The 23,261-nt window shown below is 41.9% G+C and overlaps 1 protein-coding gene and 1 long non-coding RNA gene across 2 annotated transcripts; one reads left to right on the forward strand and one right to left on the reverse strand.

The window, feature by feature from the left end:
• Positions 1 to 281: 281 nt before the first annotated feature.
• Positions 282 to 20,738, forward strand: dhx16 (DEAH (Asp-Glu-Ala-His) box polypeptide 16). Its single transcript, XM_061674824.1, has 21 exons — positions 282 to 545; positions 1,114 to 1,316; positions 2,635 to 2,876; positions 4,156 to 4,336; positions 4,411 to 4,467; positions 5,294 to 5,548; positions 6,542 to 6,778; positions 6,994 to 7,185; positions 7,564 to 7,674; positions 7,773 to 7,888; positions 10,322 to 10,532; positions 10,729 to 10,827; positions 11,551 to 11,703; positions 12,942 to 13,082; positions 13,541 to 13,703; positions 15,118 to 15,236; positions 16,216 to 16,283; positions 16,385 to 16,547; positions 17,810 to 17,971; positions 19,282 to 19,455; positions 20,331 to 20,738. Exons 2-21 carry the CDS (start codon positions 1,119 to 1,121, stop codon positions 20,457 to 20,459), a joined length of 3,171 nt encoding a protein of 1,056 aa, XP_061530808.1. The 5' UTR covers positions 282 to 545; positions 1,114 to 1,118; the 3' UTR covers positions 20,460 to 20,738.
• On the reverse strand, positions 17,112 to 20,086 carry LOC133401623 (uncharacterized). The gene is made up of 3 exons (XR_009768449.1): positions 20,060 to 20,086; positions 19,518 to 19,577; positions 17,112 to 17,988 (listed from the first exon to the last, which is right to left on the reverse strand). It is a non-coding gene; the product is annotated as an uncharacterized LOC133401623 (long non-coding RNA).
• Positions 20,739 to 23,261: the final 2,523 nt, after the last annotated feature.

Below are 23,261 nucleotides of genomic sequence, written 5' to 3' on the forward strand. Positions count from 1 at the left end.
AAAAAAAAGTTCCAATATGTAACTGTAAACTTCCAAAACTGCACAACTGCATTACCTGTATTTCATTTTCGATCGCTGCTTTTTGACAAGGAATTTCTAAATTAAATATTTGAATCAATTTAAACATTAAAATGTTATTCATAGAAATGTTTTTATAACATATTTTGTTCTTATTTTCCGATGGCGACAATGATGACTTTTGCTGTTGTTCCGCTGATGGCCATGTAGGGGCAGTAATGCAAAGCCTCCATCGTTGTCCTGCTCTCTTCTTCGGAGGGACACAGCTTGCTGCATGAGACTTGCGTCCATCGAAGATAGATCCAAGAAGAACTGACTGTTTATCTCATTATTATTACAGTTTTATGGATACCTACGGTGTAAACTTTATCTTTGTTCACTGGAGAACTTTACAAATTGACCTATTCCGTCATAGTTTGTAGTAGCAGTCTCTGATGGACTTAGTTAGCTCACGTCTAACAGTGAGCTAGCTGTTAGTCTCCGACTTTTGGACTATAAACAAAGTTGTTTTGGCATTTTCAAAAGGGGTAAGTGGAAAGTTTATGTGATTATTCCATCCCCCGATAAAGTGTCGATAATTCCGTCTTTAATATATAGCAGTGAGCCGGGGGTGGGGTGTATTAAATAAAGTTGTCACACAGTGGCTGTCAGGACCTTTTGCAAACAATAATTTAACGTGGCCCACGAAAGCTTGGCGCACATTTTCATTGACTTCTGTTCAAAATTAGTTGTCCATATGAATCTACGTGCAGAGGCCGTAAACAAATACAGTGCAGCTCGGCTGCTGGCTACCAGACGTCACGGCTGCGACATGATAATGTTTTTGGCTTAATAAAACTCATTTGAAATGGCATCACGCGAATGTGATTATCAGTGCTGCACATGGGGACAAAACTAGAGCGATATAAAAGCAACATTCATTCAAACTTATTTAAGTCTCGAGATTTTATTGAGGGCAAAACGTAATTTTCAATTGTCAAAAAGCCACAGGACAGAAACAAGATGCAGATATAGTAATTACTCAATTACTCTTTTTGGCTGCTTGCATTCTGAATACACTTTCCAGATAATAGTACTGATGTTTTTACTGTGCAGACACCATGGCCAACTTGGAGCAGTGGGTGAATGACAGGCTCCACGACATTCTGGGCCTGAGCGATCGATACGTGGCCCAGTTTATGATCGGCACTGCCCGCAGGGCGACCAGCTCCCAGGATTTTGTGGCGCGTCTCCAGCAGACGGGCACCATTGACATCGACCAGAGTGTCACCGCTTTCGCGCACGAGCTTTTTGACAAGGTGAGTGGAATCATCTGAAAAAGCTGAAATATATCTCAAACTATGATCCCATAACGCTCCAATATAATTTAAAACTCATTGAGTAACATGAAGCTTACAGATAATTGGATTTTGAAAAAATGCACCAGAAGTACAAGGACGCTGAAGTATATGTCACAGCTTAACAACCTGTACGTTTATAAAAAAATTTTTTAAAACTCTCTGATAAACCTTGCATATTCAAGGTGTACTAAACACATTTTGTCTGTGGGATTTATTTGCAGTTATTCGCTGAAAACTCACCTATATAATGTTGCAAGATGAATTTGAAATCATATTAAAGTGTTTTGGGATCATAGTCTGTGGTGTATTTACAATTTAAAGTACAGTGGTACCTCGATTTACGAGTGACTTGACTCACAAGTTTTTTGAGATACAAGCCATCACTCAGTTTGATTGGTTGATTTTATTTGTCTCAAACAAGCATAAGCATACAAACAAATGTAAAATATATATATATACATATATAAAATGATAAAATAGCACAGTGGGAAAGTACAAGTTTGAGAAAGGGCTGAAGGAAGCAAAGCTTATCAAGTTCAACCCCCCTGCAATGAAATAATTACAAAAAAACAACGTGATAATAACAAAAAAATCCATAACAACAAAATCAAAAAAACATTATAACCATTTACATAATCCATAAATCCAGACATTTAAGAAGATTAAAACAATACATATTTTGGTTCATTATTTCTTTTTTTTATTGTCTTGAGTTTTGAGCAAAAAATGTACAGGATGGTGGCAGTAAACTTCAAAACAAGCAGCAGTTTGGAAGATAGTGAAGAATTGTTGAAAAAAAGAGGCTTCTTGCCACTCCCAGTTGCTAGATTACTGTCACGCTGAACATAAAACAGATTTACACCACACAATTTTGTCTTAAGAATTTCTGCTAGCTTAATTCTAAAACAGAAACCCCATCGATGGGCTAACAAAACTACCATTGATGTAGCATTATTTATAACCCTTTAAGAAATTAATATTTGATTTCCATTCAATTCAATAGGGAAAGATGAACGGCGATGCGAGTTGTTTTGAGTTACGAGCATGGTCATGGAACAAATTAAAGTCAGCCCTGTTTTACTATACAGTAGGCAATTCTAAATGTTTTGCAATGCTTGGCCCCTACTGTTAATACCCATGAAAACGATTGCTTAAAATTTTGCAATGTCGTGTGGGCGCAAAATTTGCAATTAGGTGAGAGTTAATTGTTCAAGCAAATGTCAAAAAAAGTCAATTTTCCATAATATGCCACCATACATCCCTCTGTGTCTTGCAGATTCCTCGCAAGCAGGTCGTGGAGAAAGCCTCGCGGGTGATGGAGCGTCAGGCCATTGAGATGGACAGGAAAAATCGCACATACACTTTGCTGGAAGACAGCGACAGCCCTGAGGACGCTGTTGTAGAGAAGCAACGCGGGATAAAGAAGAAGAGCAAAGACAAGGACAGGGGGAGCAAGAGGAAGAACATCCGGCGGAAGAAGGAGAGCGAGTCATCCAGTGAGGAAGACGTTCCTGTCAGGTAATCCACAACATGTGTTTGTAGGCCTTGTGATGCATTCCAGACCGCAGGATAAGTAAACAGCATAGTTTTGTAGTCAAAAATAGAAAAGGTTTAATTAAAAAAAATAATTAAAATGACACTGACGTCTTTGACGCCCCGCAAAAAGTTTTATAATTGCCGATAGATTAGTGGTGGGCGAGTAAAGCCTCATGAAGCACTGAGGCTTTCCGAACAATTGTGACGCTTCAAGGGTTCAGTGACGGTAACATCTGATGGACAACTGAAGCCATAGCAACCTCTAAAGAGCACGACTGAAGCACTGGTGACAGCAATAAAAGTTCAGAAAAGTCTGTATGGTCATTCGAGTGTTTTGTTCATTCATACCAAATAATGATTATATCGACATTACAATAACATATGCAGATGCTCTCCCCCATACTCTAAAACACATTCCAGATTTACCCAAAGAATAAATGAAATGCCATGAGCCAATGACACACACTTAAAGACTATGAGCCAATGAAAAGCTTCAAAACATTTTGAAGGAATGAAGCGTAAAGCAAAACAGTGATGACGTTCGAACGTCATCGATCATGTGACACTGGTGTTTTGATACAAGCTCCGACACAGCGTTTCGAATCACTCCGCTTCAGGAAGAGTGGCACAAGCTCCAAAGCTTCGGTATCATTTGCCCATCACTACTACAGATGCCATAAGATGATAGTAAAGCCATGTCTATATGAAGCTGCAATTTACTTCAACATAGTTGTGTGGCACCAAGATGCCACAAGTTGGAGGCAAGTCACTGCTTTTGTCTGTATCAGGGGTGTCAAACTTAATTTTGTCACAGGCCACATTGTAATTACGGTTACCCTCAGAGACACTACTATTGTTTAAGCAATTGTAAAAAGGGGTATGAAACTACTTTCAGTATCTCGTTATTATTTATTACATATGACAATTTGAATTGTTTTAACAAACTTTAGCAAAAATCATGGACGTTTACACACCTGATTTGCTTTTATGGGACACATAAAATGATGAGGTGGGCCGGATCTGGTCCCCAGGTCCTGAGTTTGATACCTGTGGTCTATATGAAGCTCCTCAACTCACTTAAAGATAGCTCCTTGGCACCCAGATGCCATAGTGTGATGTATACGGTTGAGACTATACCGCCTACATCCAGTGGTCAAATAGATAAATGAAAGTTCTTGTTGTTTGATGATGAATTTGTATTTTAATGATTGATTTATGATTTAATTTTGTTGCTACAAATGTGCATTACTTTCAACATCAGGGCTAAGTTGAGCCAAGGTGACAACGTGCCCGTCAAGAAAGAGGATGAGGAAGAAGAGGAGTGGGAGAAGGAGGAGCGGGAGCGACTGCAGGACATTGAGGAACGTGACGCCTTTGCTGAGCGCGTCAAGCTGAGGGACAAAGACAAGACGCGAAACATCGCGGAGAGAACGGACAAAAAGGTGATGATAAAGTTACACGCTAAATACCATCTATGCATCATTAACCTTCTATTTTATTTATTTTTTTGTTTCAGGCTTACGAGGAGGCTCAGAAGAGGCTTAAGTTGGCCGAAGATGATCAGAGGAACATGGTGGGTTAAAAGCGACATGTTATGTTTTTTTTTTTACAATTTAAAACAGTTCCCAGGTGTTTTACACATTTTTATCAGATAACACAAGATTTGCTTTGCTGTAAATTTCAAACTTGGTGGGTGGGAAGGCACCTCAGACACACGACTATTTGTATACAAGCTATTAAAAAGTCAGTTTTACAAAGTACAGTAAACCCCTGCTATTAGCGGGGGATAGGGAGCAAGCCCTGCTGCGAATAGCGAAAATATTCAAGGTATTGATGCTCGCCTAAAAAGGTTTATTTTTTCCAATCGAAGCCACATGGCGGCAAAGCAATGGCCTGACTAAATGATGCGCCTCCTCTCAGTTCAGCATAGCTGGCCACCTGATGCAAAGTAATATTAGCTGAACAAACAAAAAAATCTGGGATTTTGCAAATGCCGAACCTGAAATATGCGGAGTTTACTATATTCTTTGGGCCTGTTGTCACTCTCTCGCGAGCACACTTGTCGAAATACGCAGAGATGCGAAGTGTTCCGCTTTTGTCGTATTTTGTTACAGGCTGTTTCCATGTGTTTCGCCATTATGGGGAAGTTGAAAATGTTCTGGTGAGGACAGGACAACATCCGTAGTAAGTTAACTTGAAGTTTGCCAATTAGCGAGCGAGGGACTATCTCGGACTGGCTTGTATACCGTATACAAACCTCATAAAAAAACGGTAGCTTAAAACACTGCGATATAGCATCGGCATAAATGAACCGCGTTATAGTGAGCGTTCACTGTATGTCCCCTTCAAAGTCCACTCGTGCCAAAATCCATGACCCATCCCTGTTACCCCCTCGCCAGTTGCCTGAGCTGAGGAAGCAGTCCCGCCGCGAATACCTGAAGAAGCGTGAGGAGGAGAAGCTGGAGGATCTGGAGGCGGAGATCATAGACGAGGAGTACCTGTTTGCCACTGATGAGCTGACGGAGCACGAGAAGAAGGACCTGGAGTACAAGTGCACGCTGCGAGACCTGGCCAAGGACTACAAAAAGGCTGGAGCCAAGGAGCAGGAGGAGAGGAAGAACAGATACTACATGCCAGAGGAGATCAGGAGAAAGGTAGGGTCCCCACTGTGGGTATCCAGTTAACACAATCACAGTTCTTTTTTTAGCGCAAAACTGAACAAGAAAGTTACGAAAAAAATTTGCCCCCTACACAAGTTACACCTTGACATGAAATTGCATGGACATGTCTATCATAGGCACGGTGGACGACTGGTTAGAGCGTCTGCCTCACAGTTCTGAGGACCGGTGTTCAATCCCCGGCCCCGCCTGTGTGGAGTTTACATGTTCTCCCCGTGCCTGTGTGGGTTTTCTCCGGGCACTCCAGTTTCCTCCCACATCCCAAAAACATGCATGGTAGGTTGATTGAAGACTCTAAATTGCCCGTAGGTGTGAATGTGAGTGTGAATGGTTGTTTGTTTATATGTGCCCTGTGATTGGTTGGCAACCAGTTCAGGGTGTACCCCGCCTCCTGCCCGATGATAGCTGGGATAGGCTCCAGCACTCCCGCAACCCTTGTGAGGATAAGCGGCTCAGAAAATGGATTGATGGATGGATGTCTATCATAACATGATGCACGTAAAAAGTCTCCATGACCCATTCCAAAAATGTAATAACAAGTTGGCTGTTTCGGATTGAAGTAGCCATTATGGGGGAATTCTAGGGCTCGTACGTGGGATAGTAAAGAGAAGAAAATACCACCCAGCCCGGATTAACACACAACTCAGTGGACATGTATATCATAACAGCATGTTACTACAGTGACAAATAGGTATAAAGTAACTGGTAAATTTCTGGAACGTTTCGGATAAATCTCTATTGAAAATTACAATGGGGCATTTTCAAAATTGTAAACTTTCTGTGTGAATTTATGAGATTTAACTGGAAATATAAAGTTATTTCATGGACAGTTTACAACTTTGGAAATTCCCAAGATTTTGCAACCGTATTTGTGCCGAACCGAAGTGACAGATGCCGACTCAGTTAGTAGAAAGTGACAGAGTGTGAAAATCGCTCATGCAACTCACCCCCTTGGTTCTGTCCATCCAGGAGGTGCCCCAGAAGGAGCTGGAGCTGGAGGAGGAGGCGCCCATGGAGCTGGGCGGCGAGCAGGGTCGCTGGGAGGAGGAGCGGCTCAAGACTGCCTCGCTCAGCTTCGGTGCCAAGAAGGAGCGCGAACAGGGCGTGAGGCGCCAACAGGAGAAGTACCAGCTCATCGTGGAGGAGGACGAGATGATCGACTTTGTCAGCACTGCCATCACCATGAAGGGAACGCTAACGGAGAAGGTGAGAAGGCTTTGAATACAGAGAGTATTGCGGTGAATATGTTTCAGACCCACCCATCATGGGTGAACATCCATGATATTTTACCCTTCCCACACACTTTTAACACATTAAAACTTATTAAAACATACTTTTTAAAATATAATTGGTGAAGGGTTTTTCTCATTTTACGAGGCATTTGAAATGTAATGTATCTAAAATGTAATGAATTCCTCCAGGACAATGAGACTCCAGCGTTGTCCCAGTCAGAGCTGAAGAAGCTGTCCATGCAGGAGGTCCGCCGCAGCCTCCCCATTTTCCCTTACCGAGAGGATCTGCTCGCCGCCATCCACGAGCACCAAGTGATGATCATCGAGGGTGAGACGGGCTCAGGAAAGACCACCCAGATACCGCAGTACCTCCTGGAGGATGTGAGTGTTGTATTATTAGGTATACATATAGTGGTACCTTGACTTATGAGTGCCCCAACATATGAGTTGTCCCTTGGTCGTTTTTTTTGTTTTTTTCCCTTCCCCCTTGTGTTGCAAGCTAAAATTTTAATTACCAGCAAGCTTCATCTATGCTGTCGATAGAGTGTAGTGGGGGGGGAAAAATTGAACCATTAAGGTACGGTAATTCACTGGCATGTGGGCAAGGAGAGCCAATTGGCTAAAAAGCTGGTCTGGGACAGAGCATGTCTACTATTGAGTTGAATGTTTTCTGTACATAGTCCTTGACAAGTAAACAAATAATATAACACTAAACTAATATTAAGAAACATGTTGTAACCATTCCGTGACCTCTCTCAGGGTTTCACTAAAGGAGGGATGAAGATCGGATGCACGCAGCCTCGCAGAGTGGCCGCCATGTCGGTGGCTGCCCGGGTGGCGCAGGAAATGAGCGTTAAGCTTGGTAATGAGGTAAACCAAGAAAACATAACCCACTTCCATTTTGGTGATATTTGTCCTCAGCCTTTTTTCTTATTATTTATTAATTTTTTGACATTTTCCTGGTCCAGGTGGGATACAGTATCCGGTTTGAGGACTGCACGTCTGAGAGAACAGTGATCAAATATATGACGGACGGGATGTTGCTGCGAGAGTTTCTCACAGAGCCCGACCTCGCCAGTTACAGGTAACGTTCTCACAGACGTGCGTTATTAATTAAAAGTTCAACTTCCTCTCACATGCTGTAGAACCTTTGAGGCAGGGGTGGGCAATGTATGGGTCGCTCTATTCTTTAGATCCAGCCATAATCTAAAGTCCTGTAATACTAATTAATTTAGTAGTTTTTTCCTCCAATTGTTTAATTAAAATGTATGTATTCATTTGTCTCATTGCATAATTTGAAAATCAATTTATTGTAGATCAAAATTAATGCCTCTCCTTGAGCCGTCACCTTATGGTGGTGAGTTGGCTCCGATGGTGGGGGAAGATGCCGGTCCGACGTGGCAGACCCAAACGTATTGTGAGGGTCTGCTGGGAACGTCTGGCAGAATCCCCTGTCAGAAGGAGTTTCAACTCCCACCTCCGGCAGAACTTCACCCACGTCCTGGGGGAAGCGGGGGATATTGAGTCCGAGTGGACCATGTTACGCACCTCTATTGCCGAGGCGGCCGACCGGAGCTGTGGGCCTTAAGGTAGTCGGTGCCTGTCGTGGCGGCAATTCCCGAACCCGTTGGTGGACACCAGTGGTGAGGGATGCCGTCAAGCTGAAGAAGGAGTCCTATCAGGCCTTTTTGGACTGTGGGACTCCTGAGGCACCTGATGGGTACCGGCTGGCCAAGCGGAATGCGGCTTTGGTGGTCGCTGAGGCAAAAACCCGGGCGTGGGAGGAGTTCGGTGAGGCCATGGAGAATGACTTCCGGGCGGCTTCGAGGAAATTTTGGTCCACCATGAGGGGTCTCAGGAGGGAGAAGCAGTGCACCATGGGAGGAGTTCAAATATCTTGGGGTCTTGTTCACAAGTGAGGGAAGAATGGAACGGGAGATCGACAGGCGGATTGGTGCAGCATTTGCAGTGATGCGGACTTTGTATCGGTCCGTTGTGGTGAAGAACGAGCTAAGCCGAAAGGCGAAGCTCTCGATTTACCGGTCGATCTACGTTCCTACCCTCACTTATGGTCACGAGCTGTGGGTCGTGACCGAAAGAACAAGATCCCGGATGCAAGCGGCTGAAAGGAGTTTCCTCCGCAGGGTGTCCGGGCTCTCCCTTAGAGATAAGGTGAGAAGCTCAGTCATCCGGGAGGGCTCAGAGTAGAGCTGCTGCTCCTCCGCATTGAGCGGAGCCAGATGAGGTGGCTCGGGCATCTGTTTAGGATGCCTCCTGGACGCCTCCCAGGTGAGGTGTTCCGGGCACGTCCCACCGGGAGGAGACCCCGGGGACGACCCAGGATACGCTGGAGAGACTACGTCTCTCCGCTTACCTGGGAACGCCTCGGGATCCCCTCGAAGAGCTAGAGCAAGTGGCTTGGGAGAGGGAAGTCTGGGCTTCCCTGCTGAGGCTGCTGCCCCCGCGACCCGACCTCGGATAAGCGGAAGACAATGGTTGGATAGATGGATCAAAATGAATGTATCTGTAAAAAGAACAAATGCATTTCTTAACTTTTATTTGGTTACATAATTGGTTAGCTAATTATAATTCAATTTACTGTAAATAATACAAGTGTGTGATAACAAAATATAAAATATAATGAAAATATTTTATTTGTAAAATACTAAAACTATTTGACATATTTTGCATACACATTAAAAAAACTGAAATTAGCATAGATGTTACACTAATTGTGAACCTGCAAACAACTGCTTCTTTAACACACACGGAACAGTAACACATACAGAGTATACAACAAAAGAGAAGTAAACATTGCACATTTAAACACGAATATGTTCATCCATCCATCCATCCTTCCATTTTCTGAGACGCTTCTCCTCACTAAGAAAACATAATTTCATCCCGTGAAAGTCCGCTAGCTTAATGCTAACATACAACACGAAACTCTTCAGAAAGGCTAACGAGAATTACCTTTGATGTTACAAGCATTCTAAATCTTTAACCAACTGCGAGGCATGACTGTGAGTGCGAATGGTTGTCTGTTTGTATGTGCCCTGCGATTGGCTGGCAACCAGTTCAGGGTGTACCCCGCCTCCTGCCCGATGACAGCTGGGATAGGCTCCAGCGCGCCCGCGACCCTAGTGAGGATAAGCGGCTCAGAAAATGGATGGATGGATGGATGGACTTTAACACACACGGAGCAGCAACACATAAAACAGAGCATACAACAATACTCACAGGCATATATTCTCTTTATGATGTGGGAATATTGAAAAAAATAAATATAAAAAACTACTTTACTAACATGGAAGTATTTGTATGTCCAAAATGTTTGAGAGTAGTATTAAAAATCTCCGATACAGCGGGGGCCCGAACGATGAACCACAACTTTGTGAGGCTTCACTGCAGTTACTTTATTTTCCACTAGAAATTTATATATTTTTTCTAGCCGACCAAGTCCATATGATATAATTTCAAAGCAATCCTATCCCGCCTCTTGTCTTGCTCCTTTTAGTGTGATACTCATTGACGAGGCACACGAGCGAACCCTCCACACGGACATCCTTTTCGGCCTGATCAAAGACATCGCTAGGTTCCGACCCGACCTGAAGGTGCTGGTGGCCAGCGCCACACTGGACACGGAGCGCTTCTCCACATTCTTTGACGATGCGCCCGTCTTCAGGATCCCCGGCAGGAGATTCCCCGTAGACATATTCTACACAAAAGTTAGTGTGCATTCCACAATTGAGAGGAATCTCATGTTTGTGGTTTTAGTAGTGTAAAAACAAAAACACGTTTTGGTGTTGGTCAATTAGGAAAATATCTGTAAGCGAGTGTTTTTGAAATTTGATAATTTAGATTACATTACCGCCACTTCAAAAAGGCGTCATAGGTCCCCTTTTAATTTGAATTTCCATCTAGGCTCCAGAGGCGGACTACATGGAAGCGTGTGTGGTGTCAGTGCTACAGATCCACGTCACACAGCCTCCTGGAGATGTTCTAGTCTTTCTCACCGGACAGGTATCCTGCAAAAACTGGGCTTAGAAAGAAAAAAAAAATTAAGATATATATCCTAAAGAGGATAAGGGATAAATAAAATAGCACATTTAAATACCAAAATGTTCAAGCATAATGTTATATCCTCTAACATAAATCTCCTATCTTAATGCTAATGTATAACGCAAAACGGCATAGACGAGTCAACAGAAATGACCATAAATACTATGGAAATTCAACCGCTACTTTAACACACATGGAGCAGCAGCACATATGAACAGAGCATACAACTATGCTCAGACATATTCTATGCTTCTGTTTTCTAACATTTGTGAATCGGTTTGAGCAGTTCAAAGAGTTCATGTTCAGCTGAAAAGAAAGCCCAGATTTACTTTACACAAGTAAATTTGTAAGTAAATTGAAAAGAGATCATTATTTCACTTTCAAATATTTTGTGACATGTTTGTTTGGTGGTGTGGTGTGAACATTTTCTAATGTAAAATGTGTTCCTGGGCAAAATAAAGGTTGGGAAACACTGCCTTAAGATTTTTAAGGAAGAATATGCTTTAAACAGATTAAATGCTCTGACAAAGAAACTGCTTTGTAAGTAGAAATATCTTGTCAGAGAAGAAAAACTAGCGTATTTTACCTTGATTTGACATAAATTTTTGGTTAGATTTTAGTTTTTGCTGTGTTATCATATTTGAGGCCCGTAAATAACAAAATGTGTGTTCTTCGTTCGTGCAGGAGGATATTGAGACTTGTTGTGAGCAGCTCCAAGACAGATGTCGGCGACTCGGCTCCAAGATTGCTGAACTTCTCGTCCTGCCTATCTACGCTAATCTGCCCTCGGACATGCAGGCCAAGATCTTCAGCCCCACGCCGCCCGGCGCACGCAAGGTGGGACCAAGCACATGCATTCATGTAAAAGCTCTCTGAGAATCTGAAAAATGTGTGTTGAACTAAAACTTTTCAAACTCAAACCAATCTCATTGTTGATGATGTTTTGCTCCACTATGATGGCACCGGCAGTGTTCGGGGCTATCAAGGCCTTCTCTACTAGCCTCAAGACTATCAGAGCCACTGACCTACATATTTTCTTCATTTGGTAGCGTTTCTCTTGGCTTCTCTGCTTCCAGTTCGTGTATGTGGATATTATATATTTTTTTTTCCCGTCCAATCAGATTCCTCTGTGTTACCATGTCAATCTAATCTGCCCAAAGCCTTTATAATCACTAGTGTTGGCCTGTGTACCCTCAACTATATTACCAGTAGGACTGTTTCTTTAACCAATAATATTTTGAATTTGTCCTCAATGATGTTACCATTTTTCCGTCCTCCTATTGGTTCGTCAGAGCAAAACTTTTCAACTACCAAAACACGTGTGTAGCCCTTCACACATTTAGTACAAGTAATAATCAGCATCTCTGGTGAGTAGGATGTATTTTATTTAAATGTTTTTTTTTTCATGTTATTAGATAAATATTGATTGTGAACTGTTCCAGATCAGAATCAAAATCATATTTATTTTCCAAGTATATCAAAAACACACAAGGAATTTTTCTCCCGTAGTTGGAGCCACTCTAGTACGACAACAGACAGTCAATTGACAGTGAATACTTTTGAGACATTAAAACACAGTCACTGAGCAATAAGAGGTTACCAGTAATGTAGTAATGCTGATAGATTTTTTTTCTACAATTGTGCAAATGATGCCGAGTCCTGTAGCAATTTAGAGCAGTTTGAAATGACTAATAGAACAATAGTCTGGTGCAGTGACCATTGTGCAAATGGCGCAGAGACTTCAAGAAATTATGCAGTTTAAAGTGACTAGTAGTGCAACAATCTGGAACAATATCAATTGTGCAAATGGTGCAGATACTTCTCAAGCACATAAGTGGCCAGTATTGGTCAACAACATATATGCAAGTAATGTGCCATGATATGTGATATACGTGGCACAGTTGTGTGCTATTATATTGCATTTTTGTATGGTATTGTATGTATAATTGCCTTGATATATGTGATAGTGGTGATAGAGAGGTGGATTAAGTTGGGTAATTCCCCACTGAAGCCTCAGATACCAAATGTAGCGCCCGCTACTTAATGACGCTGAGCATTTTCTGCATCCTTTGCAGGTGGTGGTGGCAACCAATATAGCAGAAACCTCGCTGACCATTGATGGCATCATCTACGTCATCGACCCCGGCTTCTGCAAGCAGAAGAATTACATCGCCCGTACCGGGATGGAGTCGCTCATCGTCATGCCCTGCTCTCGGGTGACTGCACATCGTCACGTTAAACTACAGTGGTACTTAGACTTAACAAGTCCCGTAGCGTACAGGTTATTTTTAGTTAAGAGCCGACGATTGGTCGAATTTTTTGTTTCCTCCCAAGCCCAAATTTGAGTTGAATTTGATATACCATAAACCACTCGAGTGAAGTAAAAAATAAAATAAGAGCAACAGTCGCCGATGCTCTTTCAATGGTTTATAATCAGACAAACAGTCAAACACGCAATACAAAATGAAAACACTTGGAAGGAGCATGGAGGAGACGCTCACACCGAACTAACCGCATGGAAAAGGATGATGCCAATTTGATATCATTTGATATAAGAGTAAGTTGCATTATGAGCTTAGTCACAGAATGAATTAAGCTTTTAAGTCAAGCTACCAATGTATTTAGCTGGTCTACTATTTGCTCATGCCATGCTGTGTGCATGTGTGTGTTCCAGGCGTCGGCTAATCAGAGAGCGGGCCGTGCTGGCAGAGTGGCTGCTGGCAAATGCTTCAGGCTCTACACGGCGTGGGCCTTCAAGCACGAGATGGAAGAGATGACTGTGCCTGAGATTCAGAGGACCAACCTAGGAAATGTAGTTTTGCTGCTCAAGAGTTTAGGTGGGTGTGAACATTTGTGTACACACTGATGACACCACAACACACACATCATTAGGTACACACAAGAATGCAGTGAATGCTTGCTGTTGGTGGGGTTTAGGGACCAAGACTGAAGAATAAAAATTTGCAAATTGTAGATGACCGACCATCCACACACTCGCACGTCCACACGCACACACACATATTTATACTTGCCTATAGAGTGAACCACTACTATTCACGGGGAGTAAGGACCACAGAGAGTGGCATGGCAATACTTTTGTCTAAATAAAGCTCAACTCCAACATAGTTACTTGGCAACAAGATTCTGCAAGATGGTGAAAATGCACTACTTTTCTCTAAATGAAGCTCTTCAACTCCAACATAGTTCCTCGGCACCAAGATGCCACAAGATGGGAGCAAAGCAATACATTTATTGCTATAGCCTGAGCACAAAAACAGGAATAATGGAGACTAGGTTGCCCTAAAAAAATCCACGAGTGAATGCCGAACCGCAAATATGCCGAGATTCTCTGTAGTAATAGTTTAAACACTACATATACCATAAACCATGATCCCAAAACTCATTACCCTTAGAAATATATCCAACGAGCCAATAAGACACTAAAACAAGAGTTGTATTAAAAATTCTGCCTCTTTTGTGATGCTCAGTTTTGATTGGCACTTGCAGTAGTGTTTAAATGTACTGCATCATAATGTGGGGTGTTCTAATACTTTGGTCACAACAAGCAGAGCAAAACATAAGAAACAGCTGTCAGTGTGACGCAATAAAGTATGCCACTGCAAACAACAACTGCCATCCATCCATCCATCCTTTTTCCGTACCGCTTATCCTCACTAGGGTCGCGGGCGTGCTGGAGCTCATCCCAGCTGACTCTGGGCGGGGAGGCGGGTCAAACCCCTGGACTGGTCACCAGCCACTTGCAGGGCACATATAAACAAACAACCACTCGCACTCACATTCACACCTGCGGACAGTCTTTAGTTAACCTACCACACAGGCGAGGCCGGACTGGAACCCGGGGCCTCAGAACTGTGAGGCAGATGTGCTAACCAGTCGTCCTCTGTGCTGCCCACAACTGCAATACGAAACATATTTCTAAATTATTGAGAAGACGACAGTATTATCTTTTTAAAAGTGGAATTTTTGATACAGCTGTTAGATTATGCCATAATCAGGCCATCCATCTCGTGTTCCAGATCCTTTCGTTGTTTAAGCGACCAGTAAACATGCTAATTGTGCCTGAAGTGACAACACTAACTCGCTATCCTGACCTAAATCAGAACATTCCTCAAAAATATCTACTCAATCATGACAGCGCTGCTTCGCACTGCAGCTCATGGAATATTTTTGTAGCACTGAAAGACAGCGCTTTAGGCTAATCTGTGTATCTCTCGGTCTATCGCTCTCTAGGGATCAACGACCTCCTCCACTTTGACTTCATGGACCCGCCACCACATGAGACGCTATTGATGGCTCTGGAGCAGCTTTATGCCCTTGGAGCACTGAACCACCTGGGGGAGCTTACCACGGTATTCCACGTAGTGGATACACATACAATTCAGTAAACCCCCAGTTGTAGACCTACATACGATAAGGGAAAATCTGTAATATAAAAAGACCATATAAATATTTTTTTTTACCCCTCCCATGTACCTAAACATATTTAAAAGACACAAACCTATAAAAACACACTTTTTAAAATATTACTTGGTGTCTGTTCCCACTCTCTCACTGTCAAATAATGGGAGACTATCGTAAAGAATTGCTTTTGAGTAAACGAAAAGAAGACTCATGCACAGTTCTCCAAATATGAGGCAAAATGTGTTTGTCGCTCCCAGTTGACGTTTACTGTAAAACTGACACATTAAACAGAAAATAAGAGAAATAATGTATATCAGAACACCAAAATGTTTAACCAAACCACATTTCTTTGAATGAAAGTGCTAGCTTAGTCCTAAAGTATAATGCCCCGAGATGGGGCAACGGAAAGTTGAGGTTAAATGTGTTTGGTGGTGTGTTTACCATATGGGCAACATGCCAATATAATGCAAAATGCCATAGAGGGACGAAAGAAAATCAACTTGGATGTTACGGTCATTATAAACCTTGAAACAACTTCTCCTTTAACACACACGGAGCAGAAACACATATAAACAGAGCACACAATAGTACTCACAGGTACAAATTCTCTGCTCTGTTGGAACGACTATTACTGGAGCTTACTTAAAGACATTCTCTACCTCCTCTTGCTGTTAATTACGCTGCATTTCTTCCTAGTAGTCCTCATGTGCTGCCTGGCATGTTGTGGCACAATGTGGTTTTATACATGACGCCGCGCAACTTTAAATTTGGACTTGTCTGTATATTGTAAAAACCCTTAAAAACGATTGCTTAGAGGTGCGAACGATTACTCATTATTTAGCAGGTGGTTGCTGCACTTGTGAAATAATGAATACTGAAGCTACTTGAAGCTAACTTATTTCTCACTGTCCTGTTTGTGGACTTAAGCTGGGTCGAAGGATGGCCGAGCTGCCCGTGGACCCCATGCTGAGCAAGATGATCCTTGCCTCTGAGCAGTGAGTCTCCTCTCATCCAAACTTTTTTTTTTTTTTTTTTCTTCTCTCCAATGAATGTCCTCCTCACTCACACTATAACCCGCCTCCCTCCACCCTTCCAGGTACAAGTGTTCTGAGGAGGTTCTGTCTATCGCCGCCATGCTGTCTGTCAACAACTCCATCTTCTACCGACCCAAGGACAAGGCGGTGCACGCCGACAATGCCAGAATGAATTTTGTGGTGCCCGGTGGAGACCACCTGGTGCTCCTAAACGTCTACACGCAGGTACGGACGCACAACACAAGTCAAACACTCTTACCAACCCTATGGGCTATATGCATTCGTGTCCTCCTTGCTTTTAGCCATTTTTTTGTCTTAATGCAAATGTAATGAAACTTCCCAACGGTGTTATTTTTTTGGTTTGATTTTGTCATTTCCAACTTCAGCTCAAGCTATAGCAATAATATAGTATTTTGTTTACAATGGCTATTCACAGGGGATAGGGACCAGGCCAGACCGTGAACAGTTAAAATCTATGGATAATTGAAGCTCATATAATTGCATTGGGATTGTTTTATTTTATTTTTTTACCTGCAAAAACTGGACTGGAGCGGAAGATCCCTCTGCATACTGTAGAAAGGCTGTACAAAAATTCTCAGGGCATTGAATCGATCGGAACTGGACTGTTCCGTTTGTCTTTCAGAAGTTGGAACATAAATAGTTGAGTCTTCCACACAAGCACTGGATAGTGTGTCCTAACTAAGCCTTGTTGCATAAACTGATGAAGCTTACTCTGATGAGAGGTGAAACATCTAAGACAAACAGAACAGTCCAGTTGCAATCGATTCAATGCTCTGTGAATGAAATGACCTGGATGAATGAGAATATTCACAGGCGCTGTACAAGAATTAGAATATTTGCAATACACCCATAGTGTAAGAAAAAAAGTAGGTACTGGGAATATGTATAAAATCATTTTTTTAGGTTGTTTTGCAGCCTCTGCATTGTGCAAACAAAATGGAATTTATAGGGTTAAAAACAAAAAAGTGCTGAAATTAGTTAAAAGCTTTCTACAGTAAAAGAAGCAGATAAAACCAAATATCTTAAAAATTGCAGACACTGTGTACTGAACTGTCAGCTCAACTTTAGTTTATAGAACTTTAAAAAACAACAGCAACTGAAACAGTGCTGTACACAAGGGCCAAACATAAAAACAATAATAATGCCGATAACAAATATATTTCCTAATAAAATTATACTTATTTAAAAGATGTTGGTGACATCGAAACACTCCTGCAGCGCCTCTTCTGTGTCTTTAGACTAAACTCAGTGTCTTTATGTTGGCTACCCGCTGAGCAAATTTGTGGGTGTTACTTAGAGGAAGACCAGATCACACTTCATGACCAATCTATGCAGAAAACCTGCTCATTCCAAAGGGTTTGCATACTTTTTCTTGCAACTGTTACTGTATATATGGAAATATAAAATGTTGGAGTTTTTCAATGGACATTTGTTTGTAAAAATGTGTTTGTGTCTGTGTGCCTTAGTGGGTGGAGAGCGGCTACTCGACGCAGTGGTGTTACGAGAACTTCATCCAGTTCCGCTCCATGAGGCGAGCGCGGGACGTGCGCGACCAGCTGGAGGGCTTGATGGAGCGCATTGAGGTGGAGATGGTCAGCTCGCAGGGAGACGCCATGCCCATCCGCAAGGTCAGTGCTGACTTTTCCTAAGGATTGGGATATAATGTTGGACGTTTAAGCTAGTGGGTGCTGATGAGGCAGGATCTTAAACCACAACTGCTGCTCATTTTGTGGAAAATGTACAGTTATAATCGCGTGTATACAAATAGCGTAAACCCCTCATTAATTGCAGGGGTTGTGTTCCAGACAAATCTGTGGTCAGTGGAAAGAAAATCTACAATGTATGTAGAGAGATCATATAAGAAATTCTTTTGTATAGATTTACCCATCCCGCACACTTTGAAAACATTTATACGTATGAAAACACATTTAAAGTTATTGTAACACAATTGTATAGTATTCCTTAACACCTGTTCTTACTCTCTCTCTGTCAAGAAATGTTAGACTGTCGTATAACAAAAAGACTTGCTGACACAGTTCTCCAAATAAGAGGCAAAGCGTTCTTGCTTCAAGCTATTTGTTAATCGTTCCCAGTTGAAGTGGCTTAAAAACTGACGCATCGTACAGAAGGCAATTAAACGTATATTTAAACACCAGAATGTTCAACCAAACAACACAATTTCGTCTAACAAAATCCGCTACCTTAATGCTAACATAATACTATAGATTAGCTAACAGAAATGAATGTTGTCATATTTTGATAAGCGGGGCATACTTTGTTTGGTGATGTTGTTGACGTGGTGGTGAGTGTGTTTTTGTTCATGTGTCAGCTGCATGCGCCTTATGCACGGATCCGCTTAGGTGGCTTGGTGATGAAGTGCTCCCTCCACAAGGGAAAACACAGTCCTCGCTTTTTTCTTCACACTATGGGCTATTCGTCGCCGCTAGCCTCGTCGCAACCCCTACCTCTCCCTCGGTTTTCATGGGAACAAAAGCCATACTCCCAATGGCCCCTCCTTGGAGGAGCTGTTGATTGTCAGTGGTTTGATAAATGCATGTCAAACGTTAAGATACCTGGGAACTGTTTTAAACAGGAAAAAAAACAGGTTACTTTTAAAATCTTAGTAGCGTGTTTTGCCTTTGGGTGATTAGTGCATGACATGCGTCTATCCGTTTGAGCTTTACCGCAGCGAACACACTCAGAACACACCCGAGCTGACACGGTTGCAGGTGTCAGCAGGTGATCTGCCGGTGCGAAAAGGACAAATGATTCTTCCGGTGGTTTGCTTATAGTGCTCCTCTAAGGGATTTTGGACCCAATCTGCCATGTATCTTGACAAACTCGCAAGTCGGGTCATTTTTAAGTCGAGGTACCACCATATTTAAATATTTTAGCGATATTGATATGAAACTTAACGTTTTGCATGGGCTCCTTCCAGGCGGTGACAGCGGGCTACTTCTACCACACAGCGCGGCTGAGCAAAGGTGGCTACAGGACAGTTAAGCATCAGCAGACAGTCTACATCCACCCCAGCAGCTCGCTGTTTGAGGAGCAGCCCCGATGGCTTATCTACCACGAGCTGGTCATGACCACCAAGGAGTTCATGAGACAGGTCTGTACCATCCTTAAACCGTCCCTAACCGTAACTGGCAGAGGGCACAACTACTTTCCTACCTCGATGGGTTGCTTTAGATGTACTACTCGCCCTTTGAAGATGATTGAAAAAAATGAAACCTATTGAATGAAAAAATATACAAATATAATAACAACAAATTTACAGCAAAAATAAATGAAAATCATAAAACTTTGAGAGAACAATACAAAATACTAGTAAGAAAAATACAATACTGTTATAAAAAATATAATATTAGAAAAAAATACAATATTACAACAAAATATTAGAAAATACATTTTAGCCAAAAATAAAATATTTCATGAAAATACACAAATAGTACTGGGATAAAAGTAAAAACTGGGATAAAATAAAATAAAGAATACTAGAAAATTCAAAATATATTTGACAAAAAAGTACAAAAATCACAGTAATATGTGAAAATAGACAAACAACATAAATGTTAAAGAATTATTCTAAAAAAAAGATAGAATATACTGACAAACTAGGGGAAATTATCGACAGAAAAAAAACAGATGTGAAATATACAAAAAATGAGGGTGAAAAAAACAAAATATCAGTCAAAAACAGAATAAATACTCACTGAAGCTGAACTCTCACCAGATTTCATGACGTCTCACGTGAGGATGCTTTGAACTTAAAAGCAAAATGATTTCAAGACACGCCTTCCTGTTGATGTATTAATAAAACGCCCACGCCTCAGTAGAACAAAGAAGCAGTTTTTCCCTTAGCATCCACCATGACCCTGCTGTAAAAAAATAATAATAGTAATAATCTTGTCACACTGACGAGGCACAAATGGAGGAAGTGTCGCCGACAATTACGGAGATAATTCCTGACGCCTTTGCCACCAGGTGGTGGAGATCGAGAGCGGCTGGCTTCTGGAAGTGGCTCCTCACTACTACAAGAGCAAGGAGGTGGAGGACAGCAGCAGCAAGAAGATGCCCCGCAAGCAGGGCAAGGCCAAGGAAGAGCTGGGCTGAAAGCCAAGGCCCAAGTACACTGGCAGCCTTCATTTATGCATTGTACTCATAAAAAAATGATTACGAATGGAAGGTGGACACGCTCAGGGAGCCTGAACACAATCGTGATTAAAATAGATTCCAGAGAAAAGTGGGTCAAAAGCTCCGGACCGGTTTAATGATAAACCTGTTTGCTTGCAGCGATATTGTACGACTCCCCGTGCTCATTAGTGACGCTTGGTCACACATACTTGAATTGTTACAATAATGTCCTGATTGCTGAGAAGCAATAAATTTTTACTGCTGTTTGTATTTCCTCTGCACATTCCAGTACTTCCTTGTTTCCGTCTTTGTTCTAAACCAAACAAAATTGCACCAACAGTTTTCAATGGAGTATTACTCCACTCATCTGTTCTATTACATTTCTTGGCCAGGTTTTGAAATATTAGGATTATACAGTGAACCCCGTTATGGGTAATAAGTTACAGACCTACCCGCAATAGGTGAAAATCCGTGGTATAGAAACCATATTTAAAAGATTTTATAGTTTCTCAACTCCCACACACTATTAACACATTGACACTTATTAAAACACACTGAAACATCTTAAAATATACTTTTTCAAGTATTCCTTAGAGCCTGTTTTCACTCTCTTTCAGTCAAGAAATGGAAGACTATCGGATAACATCACTTTGAGAAAACGAAAAGACTCGCTCGCACAGTTCTCCAAATAAAGCGTCCTTGCTTCAATCTGGTTGTCACTCCCAGCTAAAGTTTACTGTAAAACCGACATACAGCAAAAGAGAATAAAAATTTGTACACCAAAATGTTCAACCAAATCATGTAATTTCATCAAACAAACGTGTGCTACCTGAATGCTAACATATAATGTGAAACAGCTATAGACAGTAATGTTGTCAACTTGATGGTGACTGGGTGGGTATTTGTGTTTGGTCGTGTGTCTGCTGCATGCGTCACATGCACGGATCAGCTACACTAATTAATTGTGTAATTAGTTGGCTTGGTGATGAAGTGCTGCTGCCACTCTACTCTCGTCCCAACCCCCTCGCTCTGACCCAGTCGTCATTGTAATGAAAGACACGCAAACGAAACTCTGCAAGCTTAATGCTTACATAATGCTGAAGACCAGCTATCAGAAATTAGCATGAGGTAATTGTAAACCTACAAACAACCGCTACAGCAGCACCACATACAAACAGCTTACAACAATAGTAATATAAGCATATATTTTCTCTGCTCTGTGGAAAAAAATTATTACTGGAAAGTAGTTGGGGACCTTTTCTCTCTCCTTTTTTTTAAGCTGTTAATTACGCTTCATGTGTTTCAGTAGGGATCAGTGCTATGGGGAGAGATTTGTCTCAAAATTATGAGCACAAATATATGTGTGATTTACACAAGTGTTTTTCAAATCCACAAACATAGCCGCGATTTATAAGTGTTTGTTGAAGGTGCGTTTGTAGATAAGCGGGTATGCACATTTATTTTTTAGACAACGCAGTTTTCAAGATTTAATTTTTTCTACAATAAAATTTCAGCATCTTTGTAGCCATGTCAATGTAATCTGCCAAGGGCCTTCAGTAGTGCTGGCCCATGTAACTTCAACTATATTAACAATCTTTAACCAATCAGATTTCCGATTCATTCTCATAGGGCCAGTGAACTGGCCGTTGATTTTTCCATCTTCTGATTGGTTGGTCAGACCAAGGCAAGTTCGACTAGCAAAGCATAGCGATCCGCACGCATTGATACATTTGATAATCAGCATCTCTGGTGAGTATTATGTATTTAAAAGTTTTATGTTTTTGCAAAGCAAGCCACGGGATTCAAATTCCCAGTTATGAAGTATAATTTTTTTTCCGTGCTTGATTTGATTTGAAGTGCGTAACTGTGTGGTTTAGCTCTCTCCACAGTATTCCCAGGACAGCAAGTGTCGTCAGTAAACCTTCAAACCGCATAAAGACTCACCAAGCTGGTGTGACGTGAAGGTATGGTGTGTGCCCACCTTGAGTTGTATCGCGCATGACGCTACTGTATGCATCCTGCTGACTTCCATCACATCGATCAGCCAATGGAGGTCAAGGACTTGCTGGAGCTACACAGTATGTAGTACAACTTTATGATACATTACTCATAAAAAGTAAAGGATATTGGGATAACATTTCCAAGCACGTCCATCTGTATGCCTGTCTGTGACTCTTCCGGTCTCTGTGGCAATCTCCTGATGACATTGTACTGTAATCTCAGTGGTTAGAATGTAGTTGGAATATATATCCATCCCATCCATTTTCTGTACCGCTTATCCTCACAAGGGTCGCGGGCGTGCTGGAGCCTATCCCAGCTGTCTTCGGGCGAGAGGCGGGGTACACCCTGAACCGGTCGCCAGCCAATCGCAGGGCCCATAGAACCAAGCAACCATTCGCACTCACATTCACACCTACGGGCAATTTAGAGTCTTCAATCAACCTACCAGGCATGTTTTTGGGATATGGGAGGAAACCGGAGTACCCGGAGAAAACCCATGCAGGCAGGGGAGAACATGCAAACTCTACGCAGGCGCCGCCGGGATTTTAACCCCGGTCCTCAGAACTGTGAAGCAGATGTGCTAACCAGTCGACCACCGTGCTGGGATATATATAATAATAATAAAAACCACTAAACTACAATATAACAATTTAATAATAAATAAGAATAATTATAGTGGGAGTGGTTAAAATGAGGTGCTTGCAATGCTATGAAAATATTGTATTTAATCATAAAATAATTACACATAAAGGTTGTTAAATGAGATTTGAGAGGTCAAAT

This window comes from Phycodurus eques, chromosome 4, assembly GCF_024500275.1.
Source record: "Phycodurus eques isolate BA_2022a chromosome 4, UOR_Pequ_1.1, whole genome shotgun sequence".
Taxonomy (NCBI): domain Eukaryota; kingdom Metazoa; phylum Chordata; class Actinopteri; order Syngnathiformes; family Syngnathidae; genus Phycodurus; species Phycodurus eques.